The sequence below is a fragment of the Lepidochelys kempii genome, chromosome 8 (genome assembly GCF_965140285.1).
Source record: "Lepidochelys kempii isolate rLepKem1 chromosome 8, rLepKem1.hap1, whole genome shotgun sequence".
Taxonomy (NCBI): domain Eukaryota; kingdom Metazoa; phylum Chordata; order Testudines; family Cheloniidae; genus Lepidochelys; species Lepidochelys kempii.
The window spans coordinates 1,876,637-1,904,291 of NC_136387.1; the positions used below are offsets into that span (position 1 = coordinate 1,876,637).

General features: G+C 56.2%; 1 protein-coding gene across 1 annotated transcript; it reads right to left on the reverse strand.

Annotated features, from left to right (window-relative positions):
- Positions 1–1,972: 1,972 nt before the first annotated feature.
- Positions 1,973–27,448, reverse strand: HRH2 (histamine receptor H2). Its single transcript, XM_073358109.1, has 3 exons — positions 27,359–27,448; positions 14,738–16,412; positions 1,973–3,019 (listed from the first exon to the last, which is right to left on the reverse strand). Exons 2-3 carry the CDS (start codon positions 15,841–15,843, stop codon positions 2,833–2,835), a joined length of 1,293 nt encoding a protein of 430 aa, XP_073214210.1. The 5' UTR covers positions 15,844–16,412; positions 27,359–27,448; the 3' UTR covers positions 1,973–2,832.
- Positions 27,449–27,655: the final 207 nt, after the last annotated feature.

Consider the following 27,655-nt stretch of genomic DNA (forward strand, 5'->3'; position numbering starts at 1 on the left):
CTGTGGCTTGTTGCCATGCAGGCCCGGCCTTGAGACGGATGCAGGGACTAACGCTGGCCCAAGGACAATGCCTTCCACACACACAAGCACACAGGAGCACACGGGGGAAGCAAGGGTTTTCAGCCCCCTGGGGCTCGCACAGGTAGAGAGCAAAGGGGGAGGCGTTCTACCCTTGAGACCACGTTGCGGGCCTGGCTTGTTGCTCGGGCCCTGCTCAGCCAACACCCATCGGCTCAGCAGGGCCGGGTTTTGCGCCAGGAGCCCTTCAGGATGCACCTCACCCTGGGACTGAGCTGGAAAATCCCCGCAGCCGGGGAGGAGGGTTGGCACGGCCCTAGGGCGCCAGGTAGAGGCCTCGCTGCCGAGGTTGCACATGGTGCTGCCTGGACACCAGGCCTCAGGCTATCAGGAGCGATGAACAGCATCTCACCAAACAGAGACAAGGGGAAACGGTGCCCGAGCCGGGGAACCAGAGACGGCATCGTCATATAGCGCCGCCTGCACGGGGGGGACACAGGGGGTCCAGCCCCAAACACCCCATCCCAGGGGGTTGTACCCGCCCTGGCCCAGCCCCAAGCGTCTGACTCCTCCTTACTCTTCCGCACCGTGTGTCCAGCTCACAACATCTCATTGAATTGATCCAACACAGTCCCTGCCCTTGCGAGCTCCCAGGCTGACCTAGCTGCGGCTAGCTGGGTGAGGGGGGTCGGGTGGGGAGAAGGAGAGGCAGAGAGCAAGGGGCAGGGGGTGCCGTTCTGGGGAGAGGGTCGTTTCCCCAGATGTAAATAATTTAATGCCCCCCCCAATTTTTTAATTTAATAAAAAAATATATATTGACCTTTCCTGATCAAGCACATCAGAGTGACAGCTGTCAATCACTCCCCCAGCCCCCTGATCCCAAGCCTTCCCCTCTTTCTAAGCAGGTGTAGACGTTCCCCTTCCCCTCCATGCCCAGCATGGCCAGCAGTGCCCTGCCCCAGGCCTTCGCTCGTCCAGCCCCACAGAGTGGCTCGTTTGGGAGTCAAATGCAAGGTTGTCGTTGCCGGGCCTGGCTGGGAGACCGGGTGCCTGGCCCAGCATGAGATGGGTTTGGTTTTTTGGGGCAGGGGGAGGGGGGGAGGAATACCCTTTAACAGTATCCTGCTGACAGCCAGGGCAGCTCCGCAGACGCCTGGCCTGGGAAGCTCGATTACCGCACAGCTGCCCTGGTTTTGCAATCCAGGTCAGCTGGCAGTGGAAGCGTCTCCCTGTGCACGGGGCACCTGGGGGGATTAGAGCCATAAACAACAAACAGCAGCCTTCTCCAGCACAGCATGTACCCACGGACAGCCCAGGGTCTAAACACTGGATGGACCTGGCCGAGTGAACAAAGCCAAGGAGGGCACGAGCCGACACCTCGCCTGGGGCCTCTGGCTGCATTTGTTAGTGCGGCCCTGGTGTGGTGAACTGTCAGGTGTAACATCCCACCACTGCCCCCCGGTGCGGGGCACTGACCCCTCCCGGCTCACGCAGCCCAGGAGACAAGAGGCCCCTACAAGTTCTAGACTCAGGCCGGGGTGCAGAAGGGGAGGGGGAGAAGCCGGGTCTCCCCAGGTCACAGTTACCACCAGCCCTGCATACTCCGTCCAAAAGCAGACGCAGGGAGCTGGGCATGCAGCAGCATGTATGTCCCCTTCATCGCGCTGGGGCCCTTGCCGGAGCGAGGACTGAGCAGAAGGCCTTGGAGTGGGAGGCCCAGTTCTCAGTCCCCCGGGAAGGGCCCTGAGAGGACCTGAACGCTGGGCAGGCCAGGCGAGGACAGAGCTGATAAACGACACCCAGAGGCAAAGAAACAATCACGTGTTGCCACCACGAGCTCCCTGCCCCAGATCTGTCATCTCAGGCACTGTCCAGATTGGCCCTTTGCCGGCTGCCTCTTGAAACCCCCCCACCCCAATCCCCCTGGGACTCAGCCCCGTCTGGGCCAGCACTTCAGAGATACCCGGCTGGGCTGCTGTGGACACAGCAAAACCCACGAGCAGAGCTGATGTCCCAGTACCGTGCAATGGAGTCACGCCCCTCGCCCCCGCTGACCCTTTCATCTCTCTGCCCCCCAGCTCCAGGCCTTCTGCTCTGGGATCCACTTCCTGGGGCTCTCGTCCTGCCTCTGTGTTCTCCTCCGACCCACACTCCTCGCTTGGCTGGGTGTGTGAAGCCAGGACACCAGGGGGTTAGGCCGTGGGGAGACCTGGGACACGTGCAGCTGTTCAGGGTGCTTGGGAGAAAGGGACATTCGAATTAGACAAGGGGAATTAACGCAGACATCAGGAGACAAGGACAGTGCGCTGATGCGGGCAGGGAGAGCCCGTGCTGGCCCCCAGAGCCCGCTTTGCTGGGGCACATGCAACGGGGGTAGGGTCTCTCTTCCCCTCCTCTCCTGCCACTCTGCCCCACATTTGGGGTGGGAACAAGAACCAGGGATCAGATGGATCCAGCCTGCGTGGGGAGGAGGCGGGCGTGAGCCCTTCCTTCTGCCTGCACCCTAGTGCACAGGCGGGTTTGTGCGTGAGCACAGAGCCGTGCACGTGTGCACACACACACAGCTGTGCCCACACGGGGTGCGTACAGACATACCCCTCTGCACACACACAGCCATGCCCACACAGGAGCACACCCACACAGAATGGTGGATTGTGTTACAGATCCATGTCGCTGGGTTTGCAAACAGCCCCCAGTGATCCGCCTGTGGAGAGCGAGATGCTGGATGTGGTGCTCGGCTGCGTCTCTGGGTCCTGAGCAGGGTTTGTCCGGTATTGATGGCATTCAGCACTCCGCTGGTCCATCCATCCTGGCTCAGGAGAAAAGACAGTAAACGACCCTCGGGGACGCTGGGGGCTTCACCCTCTTCTGCAGCTCTGTCGCCGGCTCCTCACACCCCGGGATCCACATGTCCCTCTTGGGAAGGAACTTGGCCAGCCAGAGGCCTCTCCAGCAGGACAGGATGGTGGAGGAGGTCGAGCCACAGGATGGGGTGGGACTCCTGGGGAGGGAACAAGGGTGGATCTCACTAGAGCAGCCTGACACATGCTACGGCCGGTGTTTAGTTTTACCTCCTAGCTCCCCTGTCTGCCCCCATTCCCAGAGCCCCTTTCCTCGGTTCAAATTGAAGGGGAGGTTGCAGGAAACCTTGGGGAAAGGGCAGCGAGTGCAGGAAAAGCCAAGGGCAAGTTCTGAGCACAGCATGTATTAGAGCTCCTGGCAGCTTCACTCACCCATCCGAAGCCATGGGACAGCAGCGGGGACCAGGGATGCATGGACATAAAGAACCAGGCAGGACCCTCAGCATCACACACGAACAACAGCAAGTTACCATCCCCAGGCCCCTGAAAATGGTCCCTCCGGGGTGTCCCCTCTCCGGCTGCCTCTAGGGGTGTTCAAATTTGTGGGGTCGGGGGTTGGAAAAGGATTCAATTGGCAACACTGTATCTAGTTGACCACGGTGGGGGGAAATGGGGGAGTTTGGGGTGTGTGTGTAGGGAAATCCCAGCTTTCGGAGTCGGTGCTTTGGGTGCTGGGGCCAGAGGAATGGCTGTACCCCCTTATGAGACTCGCTGACCTCCCTGGCCATTCCCACGCTCCTGCCTTGCAGCAGCGGAGGGGGGCCCAGGCTGGGGACACCATCAGGAGCACAGTTCAGGGCGGGAAGAGTGATGCGTGTGCCGAGTGTTACCATTGCATTTTGACCCCCCTGGGAAGGTGTGGGAGTGACCCGGCACCATCATCTGGCCACTGTGCCAGGAATTACGGATTCACTGAACTTTGCTTCTTTTTCTGTCCCCTGGGCCTCTGTCGTTCTAAGTGAGCCGGGACTTTCCAGCTCTACGGATCCTGGCGCAGATTCCGGATTTGAACGCCAACGTTTGCCCTGGGCTGGCTAAGAGCGGAACGTCACAGGGCGCTGTTCCTGTTCCCTGGCTGGGTGACGGAGGTTTCCAAACAAGCCCCTGCGAATAGCTGGCCGAAATCAAATACGCAAGCTGGTGCCAGCTGCGACTCACGGGGGGGCTCCTGCTGTCGAGCTCCAGACTGGGCTCCGCCCAAGGCAGGTTTCAGATTGGTGTGAGTACATGTGGCACTTCCCTTCGTCGCCCGCTCCGCTCGGAGAGGAAATCCTTGGCCAAGTGAGGAGCTCAGATCTGCTCCCGCTCAGGTCTAAGATCTCCTTCCTTTCAGCGTGATGAGTTCATGTCGGTTCCAGGTCTACGGAGGGAGGGCTGGTAGCTTGGCCTCACCCCCAGAAGTCAGACCAGGCACTTGCTACACGGAGCGGGGAAGTACAAAACAGCCACCTTCCAGTGGCTCAGCTGCTTTCCATGTACTGCAGGGAGAGACCTATTAGGAATTGAGTCTAGAGGGTTTCGAAGAGCAGATCTGAATGACTCTGGCATGTGCACTAACAGGGTGGGAGGGGACTGCTCAGGGAGACCCAGCCTCATGTGTCAGGGCTGAGCATATTACGCCCTGCAGCCTAGGATTGTGCAAATGGGCTTGACACCTCCCTGGCAGCATTTGGCCTGGGGCTTTGTCAGGGAGAGGAGTCTACACGGTCGGTCGGACCATTGGCCTGCTTTGCCTTGGCATTTCCCAGCTGCGTGCCATGTCCCGTTCTGTTACATTGCACTGAGCAACTCAACAGGGGGAGTGTCGCCTAGTGGTAAGAACCAGAGATGGGAACTCGAGACATCTGTAACCTCATCCTAGCTCTGTCACTGATTCAGTGTGTGGCCTTGAGAAAAATCACTGAACCGCTCCATGCCTCAGTTTCCCCTCTGTAAAATGGTGATAATTAATGACACTTTCAGCGCTATCCTCCCACAAAAGGCCTTAGAGAGATGCCAAATACCATCCTCCCCCTTTTCAGCCTGTGCTTGGCACTATAGCATAGTCTGGGGGGAGAGATGGAGTGGATTTGTTCTACCCACTCAGGCCATAATCAACAGTCTCCTTCTCCCAGGCTGGGCACTTTGGGGTATGTCTCCTGCAGCTAGTGCCCATGTTCTCTGCCGTGCGTCTGCCAGGCTCTGGGTGACAGGCTCCCCTGGGAAGGGAGAGAGAGAACAGAAGGCTAGGGAGGAGGAAGCCAGCAGCAAAAGATGGACGGAAAATTGCTGGAAATTTATTTTGGGTTAAGATCCAGCAAAGCCCAAGGGCGGAAGCTGCAGAGCTGGAATCGGCTTCCTGCCAGAGATGTCTCCTGCAATTATGGAGCTTCAAGCTGATTGCTGGACTCCAGGTGTGCTCGGGTGACTCCCTCGAGCCTGTTGTTCCCCGAGCACTCAGTGCTGTCCTCCCCCTCGAGGGAGCAGGCGCTAGCTTTCAAACAGTCAGCAGAGTGCCCCGCTCCTGGCGGAGGTGGGAATCGGCTGGAGGGGCTGAGCAGAGGCCTCAGGAACTGCCCAGCCGGCCTCCTAGCCAGAGCGTGGGGTTGGCGATTTGCAGCAATTTTCAGCGCTAGCCTGTCCCTGCTGTGCGTGGGCCTCTGGGCGCGTGTGGCCTTGACACGCTAAAGCTACACTCAGCTAGCTGCCCCCGCACATCCAGCAGCCGTTCCGTGATTCCCCAGGTGCCCTGCGGACCAGTGGTCCTTGTGGCAAAGCCCTAAGAGCCTCGGGCACTGCACTTGCCCAGCCTGCTTGGCTTGCTAGCACAGGGAGGGAGCCCGTCACCAGGCCAGCTGCACCGTCCCTTGGGAATCAAAGCCCGGTCCCCTGGCACAGTGTGACCATGCCCAAGGTTACAGGGGCCTGGTGTGGAGCCAGCAGAACCACCAGATCTAGCTCTCAGCAGACAGGTGACCCCGTTGTTTGCCCCGCGACACAGTCAATAAAGCAGAGGCCGCATTATCAGCAGGCGGCCGTGTGGGACAGCTGGCAGAGGTGACTGTGACCTTAGCTGCCGGAGCCCTGCCCAGCTTTTCCAATGGAGGGTAAAGAAAGTCTCCTGCTGCAAATGTCTTGTTTTCCATGTGTGACCCAGCCCCGCTTTCCGCGGCGTTTACAGGCATCAGCACGCACAGAACCACAGGGGCCAGCTGTAAACCCTCACCCCACAGCCGGGGAGCACGGGAGAAGGGCTAATGACGGCAAAATGCAGCCAGCCCGCTGTGCTGGCGTGGTTCCTAAAACCATTGTGCCAGAGCTTCTGGTATCTTTATGTGGCTGGAATGGGCTTGGAGAAAGGCAATCATCCCAAGTGTTCCGCAGTGTGATTTCTTAATGCAGCCACTTCTGGGGTTGACAGCATCAGGTCCCATTATCCAACCGGGGTTAGCCCTGGAAATGAGGCAGAATAGCCTGGTGCAGGCCCATTGGATAGTCAGTGGAAAGTAATCAGCCTGCTGGAAATGGCTGAAGACTCTTCCAGTGCAGGCGGGAGTTGCAGGTTTGTCAGTGGCTGAGAGGGGCAGCTGTGCCCTGGTGTCGTTGGCAAAGAGATCCACTCTAGGCCTGTTACCAGGAGATGGAAGTACGTGAAACTGATTCATCTGGCCTGTCAACCAGTTCCACCGGGTGCTGATCTACACTAACCCGTCCACAGAGACGAGCCAGGAATAGATCTCCGGGAGGAAGGGGCCTGTGCTCTTCTCCCCTTTCATATGCAGAGGCAGAGCCCGCCAGCCCCAGACTCAACACAGCTTAGCTCCCCTCCTGCTTTCTAGCCCGGCTAGACTAGCCCCTGGCACGCAGAGCAGTGGGGGGTGTGGGCCAGTTGGGGGAAGGGAGAAAACGTAACCGAAAGCACACGGGAGAGCACGTGTTAGCCCTTTCCAAGCTCACCCACTGCGCATCGCTGTCCAGGTACTCACCCAGTGGCCCCCACCTCTGCCTTTAGGCTTCCCCCTGTGGCAAATCTAACTGTGACCTTCTAATGTTTGTCCTCGTTGGCTGTTGGAGGAGGGCAGCCAGGAATCAAAGGCTGAGTGCGTGTCCCAGAGCGGAGCCTACAGCAGCGGGCTGGCCAAGACTCAGGGAAAAACTCCAGCGCTGGAGAGGATTCAATTAAAGACAAAAAATAAAAAAAATCACTCAGTCACTCGGCAACACTCGGTGTTCCGCCGAGGCTCCGGGCTGCTGCCTCTTACTCGCCCGTGTCTCTGCGGCACCAGAGCCAGAAGGGCCCCCGGCGCTCTGGTTTGCATCACCTGGCGCCGGGAGAGAGTGGAGCAGGCTGGAGAGGAACCAGGATGACAGTGACTGCTGGGCAACTCAAACCAGCCCCATTTGTGGCCGGTAATGTGGTTATTTCCCCAGTGAAGGAGCATTTCTCTCCCACGTCTCACAGGTCACCACATCCCCCGAGTGCCACCGAGCACGCTGGCCTGGCCTGCTGCAGGGAGGGGGCAGGGGTCTGACTGCGTGTTGGTGGGTGTGGGAGGCTGCCATTCGCTAGTGTGGCTGGGCTGTTTGCTACCTGGCCTCTCTCCATTCCTGGTTGACATTTAAACCTTTTATACATTTTTAACCTCGCGCATATCACTGTGGATGTCCTGCGAGCGATAGAAATGTCCAGGCCTTGTCCGAAGCAGTTAAGCTTTCGCCTTGCTAGATTCTAGTGGCAGGGAGTTCCAAGTGAATGATGAGCTGTGCAAACGGAAGAGCATTTCCTCTGCCCAGTTTTAAATGAGCTCCCTTTCCTTTCCTCGGTGTTTAGTGAGAGGTGAGGAGGAGGTCCCTCCTCTGTCCCACTCATCATCTTCCATATCTGAGTCATGTCGCCTTTTAGTCAGCTCCTCTCTAGCCATCCCAATCCTTCCCCTCTCGTCTCCTGGAAATCTCTCCAGGGCTCGAGTGATTTGTGTCGCCTTCCCCCTTCTCTCTCTGTTTGCAGATGGAGCGGCCAGATTTGAACTCTCTGTTGCCAGTGGTGGCATCCCATTGAATGGCATCATTGTCGGAGAACACGTGCAGCATTTGCTGATCCATTCTCGATCTCTGCCCTACCGTAGGCCAATGGGCCACGTTTCCAGCAGTACCCAGCACGCCCACTTGAGACTGATTTTCCAGAGAGCCGATCCCGGGCCCTGCACTAAACACAGCAGAGTGTCCAAATAATTCAGCCCCAGCAGCTCCAATCAGCTGAGCTCCTTTTCTTTAGGTGCCAGACTGGGAGTTGTGGGGGGCTGACCCCTTGGGAAAAGGGGTCTCTCTTATTTTGGGAGGTTCTGAGTTTAACAGAGTATCACAGATGTTGGTCTCTCCTGCTAATGCTCAGCTGTGACAAAGAATCCAGCAGACTGCAGGGGGAGTGCACTACGGGCAGGGCAAAATGAAACCATCTAGTTTTGAATTCAGCTTTGGACCAATCCTGGTATCTGTATTTCCGTGTTCAGATAAATAGGATGATTAGCTCCTCAGCCCTGTCCCAGTTAGAACAGACCAGCTGCGGCTACAAGGTCATGGAAAGTGGCCCCTTTGCTAACACTGCACTCTGCTCTCTGCTGCACCCAAGCTAAGAACGGCCAGACGGGGTCAGACCAAGGGTCCATCTAGGCCAGTGTCCCGTCTGCCGACAGTGGCCAGTGCCAGGGGCCCAGAGGGAATGAACAGAACAGGGAACCATCCAGTGATCCGTCCCCTGTCGCCCATTCCCAGCTTCTGGCAAACAGAGGCTAGGGACACCATCCCTGCCCATCCTGGCTAATAGCCACTGATGGACCTATCCTCCAGGAATTTATCTAGTTCTTGAATTTATCTATGCCACTGAAGTCAGCAGAGTTGCATCTGTTTAGACCAGTGGTCTCCAAACTGTGGGGGTGCGCCCTCCTAGTGGGGTGTGGTGGGGCCAAGGCCAGTCCTCAGCTCTGGCCTGGCTCCTGTCCTGCCTCCAGCCCCCGACCTTAGCTCCTGGCTCTGACTGTGGCCCCACTCCCAGCTGCAGCCCTGGCCCCCAACCACACTCCTGACCACAGGTCCCAGGGGGTGCGGACAGATTCCATTAGGGGTAAGGGGGGGGCACGGCCGAAGACGTTTGGGGACTACTGGTTTCGACCATTGGTGACCATTCAGAATGACCCTGGGGCTGCAGCTGCTGGGGCTTTAGTGTGCAGTTTCCAGTGCAGGCCGTGCTTTCTAGACCAAGACATTGCCACCCGGCTTTTGAACATCCGTGCAATACAGAAGGTGTGGGGAGGGTGCCTGCAGGGGTGCTGGTCCCTGCTCTGCACCCCTCTCCCAGGCCAGGCGCTGCAGTGCAGCCCCCCGAGACGGGGAGACGTTTGCAGCGTTCACGCTCTGCTGGAGCATCTCCCTCCGGTGCAGTGGGGCACGGGTGTCTGTCACCATGGAATTCCCTCCCTTGGGAAGAAGCAGGCTCCCAGCTCTAGGACGGAAAGACCCACATCCCCTTCGAAGGGGGCACCAACACAGCTAATAACTGGCCCTCTCTGCAGCGTCCTCCTAGGAGACCTCGGCTCCTTGGGGCTCCCGTGCTCACTGTTACTGGCACTTGGTGCCATTTGCCGGTCTACTGCTGGGTTTTCTTTTGATCCTCAGTTCGCCCCCCATGCCTGGTAGAGATGGGACCATATTGAGGGAGGGGGCCACGCCCCATTGCGACAGAATGTGCCAAGAAATCCCAGCCCATTGGCCCTAGCTCTGCAAACAGCTCTCCCCGCCCCGACACCTGGCTTTTCTACCACCCGTGGAGCTGGGGGGGGGTCCCTGTCAGGGCCCCTCATGGGCTGCCCCTAGCCTGTCTGCCCTGCAGCCTTAGCATGTACCAAAACAAGTGCCCCAGTACTGGCCCAGCCCGCGGTGTCATTGGGGCAGGTGGGGGATGGGAGATTTGGACTGGAGCACAGGGCTGCGCCCGAGCTTAGAGCACCCCCCGGCGAGACCCAGTGGGGCCTGCAGTGCAGGGACCAGGCTGGCAGGGCTCGGCAGCACTCAGTAGGGTGCTGAGCTGGGGCTCTGGAGGCTCCAGCCCTGCTCCTGAGCTCACCCCCTTCCACACGGAGGTACTGCCACGGATGGGGCCCGCTGCTCCTGCTACGGGTGGGGAGAAACGAGGGGAGAACCAGCCCCCCCCGTCCATTCCTCCCACCGCCAGAGAGCCAGGCAGCCTCTTTGTCAGTAAGGGGGAGGTGGAGAAGGCCCCTGGATGGGTGAGTGGGGCTCAAGGGAACCCCTCCTGGGATGGGGGAAAAAGAGAAAACCCAGCGTGACTAGTGCTCTCCCGTGCAGCGAGCTGCAGGTTGAGTCTGGGCTCAGCTCCTCCTCTTGTGGTTTCACATCGATCGCACCACTTCACTCGCCCGGCAGCAGCTTGTTTGAGGTCGATGGTGCATTTCAAACAGGCTCTGGGCTCTCCCTGGGATGGCGGATGGCCGTAGTGCTGCTCTGTCAGTTTCAAGCTGGTGCTTTCATGGTGACACTTTTCTTCTCTCTTGTGGGGATAACCCGGAGAGAGACTCGAGAAGACCAGGCCAGAATATGTTACTTCAGGGGAGAGTCTGTCAGGGGGCTGGACCGGGACTCAGGGGCCCTAGGCTTAGTCCCTGCCTCTGCCAAAGACTCTCCTGGTGAATCACCAAATCTCACTGTGCCTCACTTCCCCATCTATACAATGGGGATAATGATACTTTGTTAAACTCTTCAGGGCAGGGCCTGTCTCTCACTCCATGTCTTCCCAGAACCTGGCACCTTGGAGCTGTGATCTCACTGGGGCCTCTCACGATGCTCTGGTCAGACACAAAATAATAATTAATAACTCTACAGTACCACGACCCGGCTGCAGCCGAGCTCACACCCAGCCTTTGCATCCTGATGCAGGAAACCTGGGTCTGCTGCTGCCTCACTGAAATTTACCAGGGATCGAGGTCAGGTCTCAGAGCCAGCCAGGCTAGTCCTACACCCTCCACATGTTTCAAGAGCAGCATCTCCCCGTGCAAATAAACCAGCACTATCCATTCCCTGCCTCTCTGGCAGCTCCAGTTAGCAGGAACCAATCTCCTCCCAGCTGGCAGGAGCTTTTCTTAGCCCAGTAAAATTTCCTGAGAAGTGAGTCCTTGCCAATCTCACACCATAGGGAGAGCAGAGTTCACTTTGCTTTCCCAAGGGTACTTGGGTATCTTTATCCCTGCCCTCCTCTTTTGGCTGGAAAATTGGGATTTCTGGCATCTCAGCTCCTTTTCTTTTAGCAATCCCTTTGTTGCGCTTCTGCCTACAACTGGGGCTAGTTCCCATCACGCTCAGGCCAAATGCTGGCTAGGGGAATGTATGTGTAATTGAAATCAGTGCTCTCGCTCTCTCTGTGTGTAAACACACGTAAGCATGTGTGTTAAACAGGTACCTTCATTTTCAAAAGAAAATGTAGCCAGAATTTTCCAATCCTGATCCCCTTTCAGATCTGTCTGTAGCCATCCAGCCCAGACAGCTTCCTGGCATCCAGGCCTCCCGGCTACCTGAGCAGGAGTGAAAACTCCTCCCCATCCTGCTCCAAGAGAATTCAACAATGGAAAAGCTTCAAATCCTATTTCCCTCTGTGATGAGATCTACTTGATCTCCTGGAATGAAGGGTTGAGAGATGCTGAATAGCTCCTCCCCTTTCACCCTCGCTATCAATAATTACCTTAGTGCACAATGGAGAGCCATGAATGCAGAGAGACCCAGACCTGCCTGCCTCCACGGCCCAGAGCAAGGCCACTAGGCCAGACAGAGGGTGGCTGGGATCCGGTATCTGCAAAGGAGACAGGCAGGAGTAGGGGAAATGGGAGTTGGCTGCTCCCACAGCTTTCAAAAGGCCATGGAAAGGAGCGAGCCTTGACCTTTCTCCTCCAGCTCCTCCTTGGAGGTGACTTCCCAATAACCAACTGCAGGTGGAAGAGGACCTCCCTTCCCCCTGGCTGCGAGGTCTGTGACTCTCTGCCCTGCCTTCCCTCTCCTGCTCTCAGCACTGCAGAGGGCTCTGCCCAAATCGTACCAGGGAAAAGCACCGATCAAAGTTACAATTAACAAGCGAATTAAAATCACGAAGCTATTACAAATAAACAGCGTGCTCCTTGCCTGGAAGCAGAGTTTCCTCTCCCAGTTCTGCTTGGCGGAAGAAGGCCTTTCAGAACCGGCACTCACCAGAACCAGCCCTGTAAAGCAGGTCAGGCTGCAGAACTTTGACTACATAGCAGTGGAGACCCGGTGCAGATCCCCACTCCAGACGTCTCAAGGTTGAGCTTGCTGTAGGCAAGAGCCTGCATCAGTTGGGACCAGAGGAGAGCACGGACGCACTGGGCTGAGCCTGGTGGTGGGAAGGGGATGTCCTACAATCACAGCAGGTGCAGTGGGCCCTGGGGTCTCAGCAATGAGGCACTGGTGCTTGGGCCAGCTGCTCCTCCAGGGTCTCTTTGCAAGGCTACCATGCTGGGTCCAGCCTTTTGTACCTTCAGCGGGTGCTTGAGGACATGTATGGAGCACTCTGGGACAGGGGTGAGCAGCATCACTCCTGGCAGAGGCTGGGGCAGGGCGCGGCCCCGGAGTGATACTCTCCAGCCATGGGCTAGGAAACCTGCTCCTTGCTTCTCCACCACCAGCGCCAGCCAGGATAAAGCCAAGAATCGGCCCTTTGTTGGCGCTCCCAGGAAAGGCGGCGGGGAGCGTACGCGCTATCTGCTGGGTGGAACGTTTCTGAGCCGCTTATCGGGCTGCAGCTCAGGGGTCAGATGAAAGGCCTGCAAGGAGCAGGAATCACTCGCAGCGAGGAAGGAAAACAAGCTGCATTCTTTCCTTTTTCTCTTTCACAGGAGTGGGAAGATCAGCGCTCCCTCCATCCCTTAGACTCCCCTCCCTGGGCTCTGGGGAACAGAGGAGCTGGCAGGGCCTGGTTCAGAGCTCACAACTGTGGCTCTGCCCAGCACATTGGTGAAGCCTCACAAGGTAACCTGCCCTAGCCTCTCCTGGTTGCAGCAACCTTAGGACTTTCCAGGCACCGCTGCCTCAGGCCCCCCCTTCCACTGCTCGTCCGGATCAATGTGGAAGTGATGGCGGTCAGTGTACGGGATGGGGCTCCGAGTCAGAGATGCTGAGAAATGGCCTAATTTGCATGAACATTTGCATATTAACCAAAAGAAAAGCCAACGCACCCCGCCTTAAGTTTAGCTTGTACTGGACTCTTCTTGGAAACATAAGCAGAACTCGCTTGTGGATTGAACTCACCAGCAATAGAAACCTGCACGTGGAGCACTGCGGGCTTGTGGTTAAAGCAGCTTATCGGAAACAAGAGCCCGTGACACCCCCATCTTTTGGCGTAGCTCCTGTCTACGCTGACGCATGGCAGCGGCTGTAGCATTTGAAGGGTAGCCAGACCTGAACGTGCAGAGGAGAACTCACCCCCTCCCTGCGAGGCTCATTCAGAGTGTCAGTAAAGTACATCGAGAGCCTCCAGCAGACGGCACTGTAATGTGCAAATGGTATTTTTACTGGTGAGCACCTTAGCTGGCAGGTGCTATGGTTTTAGGGTGACCCGGTGTCCCGATTTTATAGGGACAGTTCTGATATTTGGGGCTTTGTCTTATATAGGTGCCTATTACCCCCCACCCCCGTCCCCATTTTTCACACTTGCTGTCTGGTCACCCTATATGGTTGCCTCTTGCATTATTAGCATCAGCTGCTGGGGTACATTGGAACGTGGTATCAAAGTAAGGCTGAGGGATCTCCTGGCCCTGCTTGCAGGCAGGGGGCTCTGAGAAAGGCACGGGAGCTGGGTGGCCCAATTCCAGCAGCAGACAGCGAGGGTGGAAAGACCCAGCGTAAAGCAAGGTGGGGGGAGTTGTGCTTCTCTGTTTTAGGGAGCAGCCTGTTTCCTCACTCTCTGTTTTGGGGTTCTCAAGCACAGGGTCACATTGCAACCTCCCCGCGAGACTATTCTATGTTTGCTCTAACTTCTTTATACATCTGCTGTGAACATGCCAGCTTCGTCCTTGCCCTACAGGTAGGGACTCGGATGGCCATGCTCTGGGCTCCCCGTTCTGTGGAAAAGCCCAATTCTCTTCCAAATCCTTGTCCCAGAATTGAAGGAGGTGCTGCAGGATGTCTCTGCCCTGGAGATACACTCTCCCTCTGTCCCGCTGCGCTGCTTGAGGCACCAGTGTTCATGCTCTAACCACAGCGGTAGATGCTGCTGCCACTCCTGCTTTAAGATGTAGAGCATGAAGAGAGCTGAAATGTACCAGAGGCAACAAACAAAAGGGCTGCAAGGGAACATGCAGCCAGCTGTCCACCCCCCCTGGAGCTAAACACGGCTCTTGAGCTAATCCTGGCTAGTTCCTATTAGCCCCCATCCTCCCCATCTTCTCCAGCCTATTATCCAACTTCACATGCTTGCGGGAAGGGGCAGAGGGACTGAAGGGGTCATTTCACATTTGCTCTTGTAACAAATTGGCTATTACCACTGTCCTCTGGTGGGTGGAATCAGAACTGCCTAGCTGCGTGTCCATGGCCCTATACTGCACACTACAAAGGGACTATTCTCTTGTCGCTCACGTGCTAGCAGAGCAAGGGGAAGTGAGTTCTCTCCCTGCTGTTACCTGTGCCATACTGTGCATCCAAGCCTACTGGGTATGTACCCTGTGCTTTGGGCATTGCAGAATCAAGTCTAAGCCCAGAACTAGTTTGGACATAAAGCTGAAGCCATGTGATGTTCCTGTCCCTGCTCTCCCCTGCCCCATCCCGGACCTCCCCACCAAACCAACATGAGGAAGCAGCATTACCTTTCCATGGCTTCTTGAGCGAGTGAGTTCTCCTTCCCGTTCCTCACCAGCATCCTCAGAGGCTTATCTTCCTGCACGCTCAGTGCTTGCTTGCGGGCTCTCCCCCTGGAGTGGGGCAGATGTGTGGAGGTGAGGGGAGTGCTCCTGGAGAGGGGCCCCACCCTTCGACAGTGGAACAGGCGCTGGTAGGCTGTCCGGAAGTCCCTGTTCAGAGCAGCGTACAAGATGGGGTTCAGGGCTGAGTTGGCATAGCCCAGCCATAAAACTATGGACTGGGACGTCTCATCCACCTTGTCCCCCTCCATTCCTCGGTAAGTGAACACCGTGAAATAAGGGAACCAGGAGATGATGAATGCCCCCAGCACGGCTGCTAGCGTCACGGTGGCCTTGTGCTCTTTCACAGTGAGCAGCGCAGGGCTGACGGCCTTGCAGCAGGTGGCCTGGTTGATCCTCTTGGCTTGCTCCCTGGCGATTCGGAATATCCGGTAGTACATGATGCACATAATGACCAAGGGAAGGTAGAAGGTGAGCAAGGCGTCCACCAGCCCGTACACGGCGTTGACCGCCAGCTTGCACTCCGTGCTGTTGTTCAAGCCTGTGTTCTGCACACCAGTGCCGTTGGTGTTCCAGCCCAGGTGGATGGGCAGGAAGGAGACCATCAGTGAGACCACCCATGTGACGAACATGGCCACGGCCACCCGCAGAGGGGTGACCAGCTGGGTGTAGCGGAGCGGGGCTGTGATGGCGTAGTAGCGGTCTATGCTGATCATGAAGAGGTTGAGGATGGAGGCCGTGCACAGCATGACGTCCAGGCTGATGTAGATGTTGCACAAGGTGGGGCCGAAGTGCCACTCGCACGTGAGCTCGTAGATGGCGGAGAAGGGGAGCACCAGGAGGCCCAGCAGCAGGTCGGTAACGGCCAAGGAGACAATGAAGCAGTTTGTCAGGCTGCGGAGCTTGCGGTTGAAGGAGACAGCCAGGCAGACGACCACATTGCCGCAGACGATGACCACAATGAGTACAGTGAGCACGATCCCAATTAGCACTGTCTGTGGTTTGCAGCCCAAGCCTTTCAGAGCAGCTGTGCCATTCTGACATGGATCCATGGCAAGGAGGCGTGGGCAATCAGTCCTCTCCCATCTGGGCTACCATGATGTCCCAGTTCTGTCTGCGCTCTGCAGCTGTTTGGATAAAGGGTCCTACTGGAGCCCACAACGAATGTCCCCAGAGCCCTTCTCAAACCAGCCTCGCAGTCGGGCACCCACGCTCTGGGCATAGAGATTTGTGTTCACTTGTTTGCTCTTTGTCTCCGTAAAGGTGCCAGGAACCAGTCAGGGACTCTGCACCCAGAGCTAGGCGAGGACGTGGGCTCTATGCAGAAATAATGCCCATAGATCATGCCCATGTATCGGTACCAGCTGGGGATCAGTACATCAGCTGCCAGGCGCCTCTCTGGCAGCTGCCTTTGAGTCTCAATCTCTCCCTCTTCCTCGCTCTTCTCCTCCTCCTCTCTGAGAAATTAAGAGGCGCTGAGTCACGTAGGGTCTCAACCATGCCTGGTTCCGTCCACATGGTCAGGCTGGAGAAGGTAGGGAGGGAGATTCTTCTACATCATTCCTTCCGGCTGGTCCATGCCTCTGGCCCTGAGCTGCAGCCACTACTCATCGCTCAGACTCTGGAAGGAAAGGGCAAGATCAGGCCTGCGGTCAGTGCAATGGGGACATGGCAGAGGGTCTGCTGCAGAAAGCAGCAATGGCTGCTTGGGGGTTCCAGCCACCCCAGGAACATCAATGGCTGTGCCAAGCGAGGCCCCTGCAGCCAACTCCATGGCATTGCTCTGCTCACCTGTCCCTCTCGGGGACTCAGATCAATCCCCTTGAGAAGGGAGGGACAGACGGACCAGAAACCAAACCCACACCTCCCGCCTCCCGCTGCCGGCAGCTTGGGAAGTGGGGGGACCGGAGCCAGTGCTCACTTATGCTGCTGTTAGCTGCCGTGATCCGAAGTCAACGGAGCTGCACTGGTATCAAATCAGCGAAAGACAGGGGAGACTCAGGCCTGGTGGCTGGAATCCAGACCCCAGATCTTGCTCTCCGCCCTACACAGCACTAAATGGCAGGTTTCCAGGCCGGCAGCAGAACGGACCTTTGTGTTAAGGGAAGGCTGGTCTTTGCTCTTGTTTTGCTCTGAGCAAGAAAGTTCATCTTTAAGTAGCCAGGATGTTGTCCCTGGCTGGTTCTTTGAACCATCACCACCCAGTAACTTCCCTGCACTTCCCAAGCCCTGAGCTGGCGCCTAGGAGCGCCTGACCCAGCACCTCTCTTTAACTGAAAACAATTCCCTTGGATCTGCATGGCATATTTCTGGGAAGTTCTGGGTAGGAGACAGGCACGTTAGAGAAGGAAACTGTAGCCTATTTGTGCTTGGAGTGGTCTCCCTCTCCAGCACTGCTTCCAAGAAGGCTCTTCTGCAAAGCCTTTCAACAGCGACTCTGACAGATGCCCGGGCACCCTCCTCCAACACACACACACACCTGCTGCCCTACATGTGCCCCTCAACTAGTCTGTCCAGAGGAGAACAATAAAGTCCTTTGGGAGAGGCGCTTCCATTCTTTCCTTGTGCCTTGCCAGCACACCATGCATACCAGGAACAATCAGCTTCTCTTTGTAACAAGCAAATCATTCTTCCCTTCCCCTGCAGGGCTCAGTCAGTAAGAATAATAAGTGTGAACTTAAAAAACAAATTGGATTTCCTGTGAACCTAATCAACCCTATCAAGTAACTATTCCCCTGAGACTCACCCTGGGCGAATGGACTCATGCAGTGCTAAGGTGGCTCCTGGCTGCATGGATAGTCTGCATATGAGGGTTTTGTTACCTGCAGTGGGGGCAGCCAAGTGCTTATTTGCAGGTGTGCGTGTGAAGATATTGCATGGAAAAGCTGACACCGCTGGGCGGAGCCATGCACCAGGTCCGGGAGGCTCGGAAAACTACTAGTGTTCAGCAACCCGAAACGAAGCCACAGAAATCATGAGGCTGGCTTAAAAATGCTAAATCTGGGGGGCCTTGTTGTTTGCCTCCTGCCTTGAGGGGTCACATTTTCAAGCTTTTGTCCAAGAACACTAGGGCAAGAAACGGCCTTAGTTAAAAACGAAAGGGGAAATTCTCCCATCAGCCCACAACGTCAGCAGCTGGGGCTTGAAGAGAAACACCAAGTGTTGCAAGAGGTGGCCACCCCGCCTCTCCCAGTGCACTCCAGTCTTCGCTTGCAGCTCCCACGAGCTGGATCATGAGCTCTCTTGAGCAAAGGCTACCCGCCTGCAGTAAACTCCCCCCGGACATGACCGCATGGTGTGGTGACACAGCACAAGGCACGGCAGGCTGGATTCTGCCTCTGAGTTGCACAGGTGTGAATCAGGAATCATGCTGTTGGAATCAATGAAGTTACACCGGTGTATCACCCGTGACGACAAGAGCAGAACCAAGCCCCCCAGCTTACAATCCCGTTAATGCCGCAATAACGGCACATAGTTAGAGACGACTGTAACTTCTTTTAATAAGAGTCATGTGGTTTTGTGATGTGGTCTAGTGAAGTCCTGCCAGTGAAATGGGTAAAGTCTTTTCCAAACAGTTTCTGACTATTCCCAGACTACTGCACTGGGCAGCACAGCATGGGGAGGAGGTAACCAGCCCTCTGTGGAGAAAGAAGTGGTTCGGGACGATTTAGAAAAGCTGGACGAGCACAGGTCCATGGGGCCGGATGCGCGGCATCCGAGAGTGCTAAAGGAGTTGGAGGATGTGATTGCAGAGCCATTGGCCATTATCTTTGAAAACTCATGGCGATCGGGGGAAGTCCCGGACGACTGGAAAAAGGCTAATGTACTGCCCATCTTTAAAAAAGGGAAGGAGGAGGATCCGGGGAACTACAGGCCAGTCAGCCTCACCTCAGTCCCTGGAAAAATCATGGAGCAGGTCCTCAAGGAATCAATTCTGAAGCCCTTAGAGGAGAGGAAAGTGATCAGGAACAGTCAGCCTGGATTCACCAAGGGTAAGTTATGCCTGACTAATCTAATTGCCTTCTATGATGAGGTACCTGGCTCTGTGGATGAGGGGAAAGCAGTGGACGTGTTATTCCTTGACTTTAGCAAAGCTTTTGGCACTGTCTCCCACAGTATTCTTCCCAGCAAGTTAAAGAAGTATGCGCTGGATGAATGGACTATAAGGTAGATAGAAAGCTGGCTAGATTGTCGGGCTCAACGGGTAGTGATCAATGGCTCCATGTCTAGTTGGCAGCCGGTGTGAAGTGGAGTGCCCCAAGGGTCGGTCCTCGGGCTGGGTTTGTTCAATATCCTCATTAATGATCTGGAGGATGGTGTGGATTGCACCCTCAGCAAGTTTGCAGATGACATTAAACTGGGAGGAGAGGTAGATAAGCTGGAGGGTAGGGACAGGATACAGAGGGACTTAGACAAATTAGAGGATTGGGCCAAAAGAAATCTGACGAGGTTCAAGAAGGACAAGTGCAGAGTCCTGCACTTAGGACGGAAGAATCCCATACACCGCTACAGACTAGGGACCGAATGGCTAGGCAGCAGTTCTGCGGAAAAGGACCTAGGGGTGACAGTGGACGAGAAGCTGGATATGAGTCAACAGTGTGCCCTTGTTGCCAAGAAGGCCAATGGCATTTTGGGATGTATAAGTAGGGGCATAGCAAGCAGATCGAGGGACGTGATCATTCCCCTCTATTCGACATTGGTGAGGCCTCATCTGGAGTACTGTGTCCAGTTTTGGGCCCCACACTACAAGAAGGATGTGGATAAATTGGAGAGAGTCCAGCGGAGGGCAACAAAAATGATTAGGGCTCTGGAGCACATGACTTATGAGGAGAGGCTGAGGGAACTGGGGATGTTTAGTCTACGGAAGAGAAGAATGAGGGGGGATTTGATAGCTGCTTTCAACTACCTGAAAGGGGGTTCCAAAGAGGATGGATCTAGACTGTTCTCAGTGGTAGCAGATGACAGAACAAGGAGTAATGGTCTCAAGTTGCAGTGGGGGAGATTTAGGTTGGATATTAGGAAAAAACTTTTTCACTAGGAGGGTGGTGAAGCACTGGAATGGGTTACCTAGGGAGGTGGTGGAATCTCCTTCCTTAGGAATTTTTAAGGTCAGGCTTGACAAAGCCCTGGCTGGGATGATTTAGTTGGGGATTGGTCCTGCTTTGAGCAGGGGGTGGGACTAGATGACCTCCTGGGGTCCCTTCCAACCCTGATATTCTGTGATTCTATGAAACTCTATTATGATTAAAAATGAAACAAGAATTACACTTGGATGAAAGATCATTTCTGCTGGCGTGTGGCTATTTTATAAATAAGTCCCCACAAGAGTCCTGTCTGAGCTCAGAAATACCATTACCATGAAAAGGAAGCAATGTTTTCCTTGCGCTCTGGTGTAGTGAAACAGAAAACAACCTTCTCTTACTGAACTGTCCCCTGGGAGAAGCCAGTAGAAGGGTCTGTGTCTGGCTGGCTTGACAATCTCTAAACAATGAAGTGTCCTTCACTTGGAGAGCAGAAATAGATAGGGTAAAGATAACACTAATAAACCCCTACAACACAAGAGAGTGTTTGGCAGCTGATCATCATGGGATTTGTCTCCAAAGCACTTTGAAACTTGAGCTAATGGACCCTTGCAATCCCCTGAGTGGCAGCCAAGCAGCATTATTTATCTCCCTCCAGAAGGGGAAACTGAGGCACCGAGGCAGGAAGCAGCTCCCATTTGTCCAAAGCCACAGAGGAAGTCAGAATCAGGATTAGAACTCAGGACTTCCCAGTTTCCAACCCTAGGATTCACCTATTTCCCTCCCTCCCAGGAAATGGTTTGTATCACTGAATATTTAAGAGAGTGGCTCTCAACCTTTCCAGACTACGGTACCCCTTTCAGGAGACTGATTTGTCTTGCGTATCCCCAAATTTCACCTCACCTAAGAACCACCTGCTTACAAAATCAGACATAAAAATACAAAAGTGTCACAGCCACACTATTACTGACAAATTGCTGACTTTCTCGTTTTACTGTATAAAAATAAAATAAATCTACTGGAATAGAAATATTGTGCTTACATGTCAGTGTATCGTACACAGAGCAGTACGAACAGGTCATTGTCTGTATGAGATATTAGTCTGTACTGACTTCGCTACTGCTTTTTATGCAGCCTGTTGTAAAAGTAGACAAATCTCTAGATAAGTTGATGTATCCCCGGAAGACCTCTGCATACCCCCAGGGGTATGTGCACTCCTTTTCGAGATCCGCTGACTTAAGAAAAAGTGAACGTGTGATCTCACACATTGCGCAGTGACCCCCTTTCCTCAAGTCTTTTCAGACGGACTGGGTTTGAAGAGGACAATACGTCCTCCTTCCTTCTCTCCCCAGATGGGTATGTTCCACGTGGAAACGACCAGGGGCCTGGACAGACTTCCACCTGCGGACAGAATGAGAGACCCAGGCCTGGGTAACTCCACTGAAGCGGACAGAGTTACCGAGTGTAAATGGGAAGAGGCTCTCTGCAATCCATGCACATGCAGAGAGCACAAAGACCTGGCCCCAGAACCCCAGTTACTGGAGAAGCCTTGGAAAGTTACTGCAGAGATGAAGCAAGAGCAGTAACTCCAGGTGTTTAAACGTGCTAGATCAGGGAGATGATTGAGGTAAATTTTCATGCTCCAATTCAATCTCTCTGCCAGGAAAAAACAAAACAGATCCAATTAAAATGTAAAATTCATAAAGAGATGCTTTATAGCACTGGCAGTAGGTCAAAAATACCAGAGCCAAGCACAGGGCGGAGTTGAGAGATAAGATGAGTAAATAATTCACAGATTTCCTGGTGCTGCATGATGGAAAAATGGAGGCCGAAGCAACGAGCTCTGGGCTAGGGCGCACATAGGGCAAGCGTGCTGCACCTGTGGCCCAGCTCGGCGTGGGCCACGTCCCCGTTTTCCCCAGGGAAACGATCTGGCTGTGGGGAAGACGTGGAAGGGAAGATTCTGTAGACGTACGAGAAGGTGATGAATGGGCCTGCATGGCACAAGAGTGGGAGCTCAGTGCATCGAGTGAACCTGGGTGCGAAGATTAGCCCTTTCATCCCAGAGACACACCAGGGGCGTGGCAGCAACACCCTCAGCCCTTGGGGTGGGGGAAGAGCATCTCTGATCACGTTTCAGCAGCTGTACTGGTGAGCGACCAACGTTCATCGTCACAGCTGCTGCAGAACCTGCCATTCCAAAGAGTTTTATGGATGTCGCTACACAGCTATACACGGTGAACACTTCACCTGCCACTGAAAAGCAGCCTTCTCTAGGTTGGAACGCTGCAGTTTTTTAACAGCGCATAGCAACAGCAGGCAGTAAGTTTAAGGCAGGAAGCAAAGCACTCTTAATAACAATCTACCTGCTGACTGGTGGGAGGAGGAGGGTGGCTTGCTCCTACCGAAAGGTTTTTCCAAGGGAAAAGCTCGTTTTCCCTGCTACCAACAACCAACTGGCAGTGGCAGGATAAGTCAAATTCAGTGTACCACACTGAAACAGCATGTACGTGTCACACCCCGTTATCCACTAGAGGATAATACCCTACTACTGCTAGCAGCTAACAGATTTACTCCTTCAGCTCAAGCAGGAGAGGGTGGTGCTGAAGGGACTGAGTTCAAACCCCGAGGATGACCTGTGCAGAAGCCATCATTACATCAGTGCCATGAAGACAATTGACAAGGAACAGTTAGACTCTGAATATCCAAGAGGCCTGTAATTAGTTCAGCAATGTGGGGAATCCAGCCTAGGCTTGGGGAGGCTAGATTAGGCTGGCATGGGGTAACCTCCTCCTTCCCAGACCAACATTTCAACTCCACCCGCCCTAAAGCTGCAGCTCCATGGACCTATGGGCTGCTGACCTGGCTGTTAACATCTTTTAACAGGTTCATCTCTGGTGCTTTGCTAATTAGTTCAGGATTACAAACAAGAAGGCGAGTCTCCTTGCTTTGTTAATTACATTCCTGCATCAGAGTGGGAGCAGAACACATTTCACAATGCAACCAGGAAGGAGTTGGGTCTCTTTAACCTAGGGGAAGCCAGTGTCCCTCTCTGCTACATGAGAGCCTCAAAGGGCCAGGATGCCAGCTAAGCATGCAAAAGTTCAGGGCTCTCGATGTTCGCAGTAGGGATGGGGTAGAAAGCACCTGGCCCAGGCACAGCTGCTGGGGGCCCCCGGTAGGCAACAACACATGCAGGAGCGCAGGGGAAAGGCACTGCACTCACTGGTTCTTGTGCACTGCCAAGCCTTGGATTGCACCCAGCCCTGGCACAGAGGCGCAAGAGGAAGGGAAGGCTCCATCCACCCTGCGGCATGAGCACAGGCCTGCAGCGGGTACCCGAATCTCTTCCGCAGGGCAATTTCCTGAGAATGGGCTCCCTGTCAGAATGATGGGGAGAGTCTCTGCTCTGGGCGGGGTCACAGCTGTTTCCCATCCCATCGACACTGGAAAACACAGAGCCAAAGAAGAAAAGGGAGATTCTGGAATTCAGCGGGTGTCCCAGGAAAGCGGTGGGGCCTGGGCAGAGTTTGGGCCAAGGATATTTTCATTTCAACCCTCCTCTGCATCCCTACAGAACCTACGCATCTCCTGGCTTGAACCTGGGAAGCTGGACTGCAAGCACCGGGCCATCACCTCCTCAATTCAAAGGGCCCAGCAAAGAGCAGGCAGCTTGAGCCGTCCTCCAGGGACATGGGAGTTTGCAGGATGCAGCTGCTTGGAGCTGTGAACCCCAGGGAGGAAAGCCAGCACAGGAAAGGCAGCCTCTTCCCCTCCCTGCTGTGTGATCACCCTGTAGCTGTTCCCCATGACTCTCCCTTTGATCCAGGACAAGTCACTGAACACTCCCGGCCCTGCGCACACAGGGTGGCTTTATGGGGGAAGGGGGTCAAGGAGAAAAGAATGCAGCTGAGGCTGCCAAATGTGAATTGCTCACAACACATGCACTTAAGCCACTAAGTCAGGTATTATTTGTGTAAGCAGGGGACAGTCCCACTATTGTGGGGAACTTTCCTGGCTTCTACACTACGATCTGAGTCCTCGCTCCCCCTTCCTTTACCCAGAGCCCTGCCTGACCTCGAGGGCTCCCCTCCCACTCTCCTGTGGGCAAGAGTCCTCGTAACCCCCAACAAGGCTGGGCCCCGGATTCCTGGGGAGCTCGACCCCCCACCTTGTCATGGTCACTTAGAGCAGGGTATAGGGTGTCCCCACTCTGGGTGCTCTCTCTGCACTGGATGCTTCCCTGACCCGCTGATCATTACCTACAGCTCTAAGCAAACACAGTTTATTAAACAGCAATCCACGTAAAAAAATAAGGGAAAAATGGGGAAGGTTAAAGGAAAACCCGTCACCCCGCTCTGTGGCCTGGGGACGTCACAGCCAGCATCTCTGGGATGTCAGGGCAGTTCAGACTGTCCCTCCCACGTCCCAGGCCCCTGCCCAGGCCCTGGCCGTGCTGCAGGGAGGCTGCGGGTCGGACACTTGCTCTGGCGGTGGCCACATGCCCTCAGGCTCTAGCTGGCAAGACCCTTCTTCCCAGTGTCGCCCCTGTCCCGTCGGGGTTACGATCCCCCCCAAGTGTGGCCTGCAGAGCCTCTTGGCTGGGGCGTCTCCCTGCGCTGGGCCTGCTGCCCAGGGTCCCCCCTCGCTCTCCCCAGCTGCTCACCACACCCAGCTCTGGATGGCTCCAGCCCCAGCACGGCTGCTGCTGCTGCTCTGCCTCCAGCCCCCTGGGCTGCTTCTCTGGCCCCTCTGGCTCTGGTTGCTACAGCTCTGCTCCCAGGACAGGTCTGCTCTGTGGGCTGCTTCTGTGACTCCGCTCCCAGCACAGACCTGCTTCGTGGGCTGCTTTTCTGGCCCCTCCGGATCTGGTTGCTACAGCTCTGCTCCCAGGACAGGGTCTGCTCTGTGGGCTGCTAATGTAACGCTGCTCCCAGCCCTGACCTGCTTCCTGGGCTGCTTTTCTGGCCCCTTTGGATCTGCCCAAGCTCTGCTCCCCGGCTCAGCTTGGGCCCCTGCTCTCTCCTTAGCTTGGCCCCACCCTGACTGATCCAGACAATTCCAGCTCACAGGGAGGACAGGACCTCCTGGCCTCCTGACTCCCTCATTAGCCTGCCCGCCCTGTCTATCAGGCTTAGGGTGACCAGATAGCAAGTGTGAAAAATCAGGACAGGGGGTAGCAGGTAATAGGAGCCCATACAAAAAAAGGCCCAAATATCGGGACTGTCCCTATAAAATCAGGACATCTGGTCACCCTAATCAGGCTAACCTGGAGCATTGGCCTCTCCCCATTGTTCCTGGGGACTGTCAGTCTCAGGGTCTTGATTTCCCATTGACCCTTCCCCTTTCTTTTGGTACTGGGAGCCAGCAACCAAAACACTCCACTGCCTGTTAGTAAGGAGACAACAGCCCCTCACATTTGCGTGGTTTGGAGGTAGAGGGGGAGCCTTGGTTTCCGAGTGCAGCAGGCTCCCTTAGGGAACCCTTTTCAGAGCAGCAGGGCCTTGGCAAGTTCTCCAGCTCACTCAGAGGTTCTCTCCCTGACTGGGCTCTGCCAGGCTAGTGGTTAGCTGTTGCCGGATCAGGGATGGTGAACTGGACAGGGGAATCAGACTTCAAGCACAATGCATAGCCCTGTCCTGGGAGGATGGTCCGTCCCTGGGGCAGAGACCTGCGGGGTCGGTCTTTGGTGTTGCACTTAGTCAGTTGCACATTTTTAAGCAAGGGTCATTAACCGGGGGCATAACCCAGGGGCCTGGCGGATACTCCCTCCCTGGAGCTCTGTAACTCTCTTTCTAATAGACCAGCTCTAGCTCAGCCAGAAACGATTGGGCTGGTGGCAGGAATCCGGGGGTGAGGTCCCCTGGCCCGTGCTCTGCAGGAGCTCAGAGCGGGTAATCACAACAGTCCCTTCTGGCCTGAAAGATTGAACTGACCCCAGAGCAGTGACTTTCCGTGTGTCTAACAGGAACCCTTTGACAGCACTGTTTCCAGCTTCCCGACCAAACCCTTTGTCCTTCTCACATCTGAACAAGACTTGAATTTACCACCACCAAGAGATCTGAAAGAGGATGTCAACAAAAACAAAATCTCATGCAGCTGGGGTGGAAACCACTGTCTCCAGCTGGTGGTCAATGTCACAGGGTCACCTCCACGCTGAGCCCTGCTGCACACATTCTCAACTGCCCCAACCTGCGGCCTTTTGGCAGAAATCCGCCAGAGGGGCTTTGTCAGGGGACAGCTCCCCTCCCTTCCACTGCTGGCCCACGTCTCCCCATCGCTGCTCAGCGCAACTTTCCTGCACCCCCCCATGGGCACTGTGCAGCTCATGGCCCTGCCACAACCCAGCTCCCCTCCACGTCCCTTCTGCATGGCCACTCACCCCACCGGTGCTCTCTGGGCAGTTCCTGCATGGTGAGCTAGGGAAAATGGAGTGGGGCAAGAGAGGATGAGGAGGGAGCTGGGGTGGGGGATGATCTGGGACACGCTGGAATCTCCCCCCTGCCAAGCACCTGCACAGCGGCAATACACCCCCTCCCAAGTCTCTCTCTCCCCCACCTGCTCAAGCCCCTCCTCGGCAAGCTCTGTGCCCCATAGGCAGGGCCACCCCCCCGGCCCCCAGAGGCACTGCAGGGAGCCAGGGCTAGAGCAGGGCGAGGTGCTCAGACAATCACAACACAAAGAAAAGCAGAAACAAAACTCTGCCCCGTTCCTGTGAGTACGTCAGGGGGAACAGAAGTGGCTGCTGGCTTGGAGCAGCTCCCCTCCTCCAGGGACCCCTGGCAGTGCCCGGGGGAGGTCAGCAGGATGCCTGGGCCCGTCGTTTGTTTCACCAGAGGGCTGTTGTGGGCACCCTGGCCTTGGCACAATGCTCTAGGGGAGGAGGGTCCCAGCTGGCGGGGGGCCAGAGGACCCCAAAGACATGGGATGAAACCCCGGCCAAGTGTCTGTTCGAGCCGAATGTTCAGAGGGCTCCTCTGCCCAGGGCAGAATCGGTTTGTCGTGGACAATGCTGCTGTGGCCAGGGGGAGACACAGCTCAAAGGTGGGGCATAGCGGGGGGGGGGGGGGGGTTAATCTTCTCCATGGGCAAATCTCAGCCCAGCCGTAAACTAGAGTCGGGGCTGATGCCACCCTAACACCCCCATGGCAAGCTCCCCTTCCTGTGCAGCTCTGGGAAGCACCTTTGGGGCGCTTGCCGGGGCAGGGGCACAAGGCGGGGGGGGGGTGTCCAGGCTGCGGGACCCGCCTCTGGGGTGTCGCAGGAAGCGGTACCCAGGGGTGCAGAGCACCAGGCTCTGCTGGGCCAGACGTTGGGGGGTGGCTGCGGAGCCGGGGGGCTGATTCTCCGGGCGGAGGGGGGGGCCAGAAGGAAGTGCAGGGTCCCCGGCGGCGGGCTCCGTCCTCTCCCCCCGCCCCGGGCCGAGCCCAGGGCTTTGCCCGGCCCCGACCCGCTGCGGCCCCGATACCCCGGGGATGGGCTCGGGGGGCGAACGGGACCGAGCCCAGCCCCCGCTGCAGCGCGCCCCGCCCCGCGGAGACCCTACCTGGCTGCCCGCGGACCCGGGGCGCTGCTGGCCGGCCCCGCAGCCGGCGTGGGGCGGGTGGGAGCGGGGCGCGGAGCTCGCCGGGCTCGCGGCTCCGCGGCAGGTTTGAACTAAGCGCAGCGAGCCGCGCTCCGCCGGGAGCAGGGCGCCTTCCCCGCCCACGTGATGGGGGAGAGGGGCCGAGCCGCTGAGCATCCAGCAGTGACAGCAGCGCCCTCGCCGGCGGATCTCCAAGCGCCGGGCAGGCAGCGGGCTCCCTCTCGGTCCAAGGTGGGTCTGGGTCTGCCCGGCCCGAAG

Excerpts from the sequence above, each read along its gene's own strand:
- HRH2 (XM_073358109.1), bottom strand. The coding sequence starts at position 15,843 with ATGGATCCATGTCAGAATGGCACAGCTGCTCTGAAAGGCTTGGGCTGC. Across the intron at positions 3,020-14,737 it reads GCTCAAGAAGCCATGGAAAG|GAGTCCCACCCCATCCTGTG; the intron begins GTAATGCTGCTT and ends TTCCCTCCCCAG.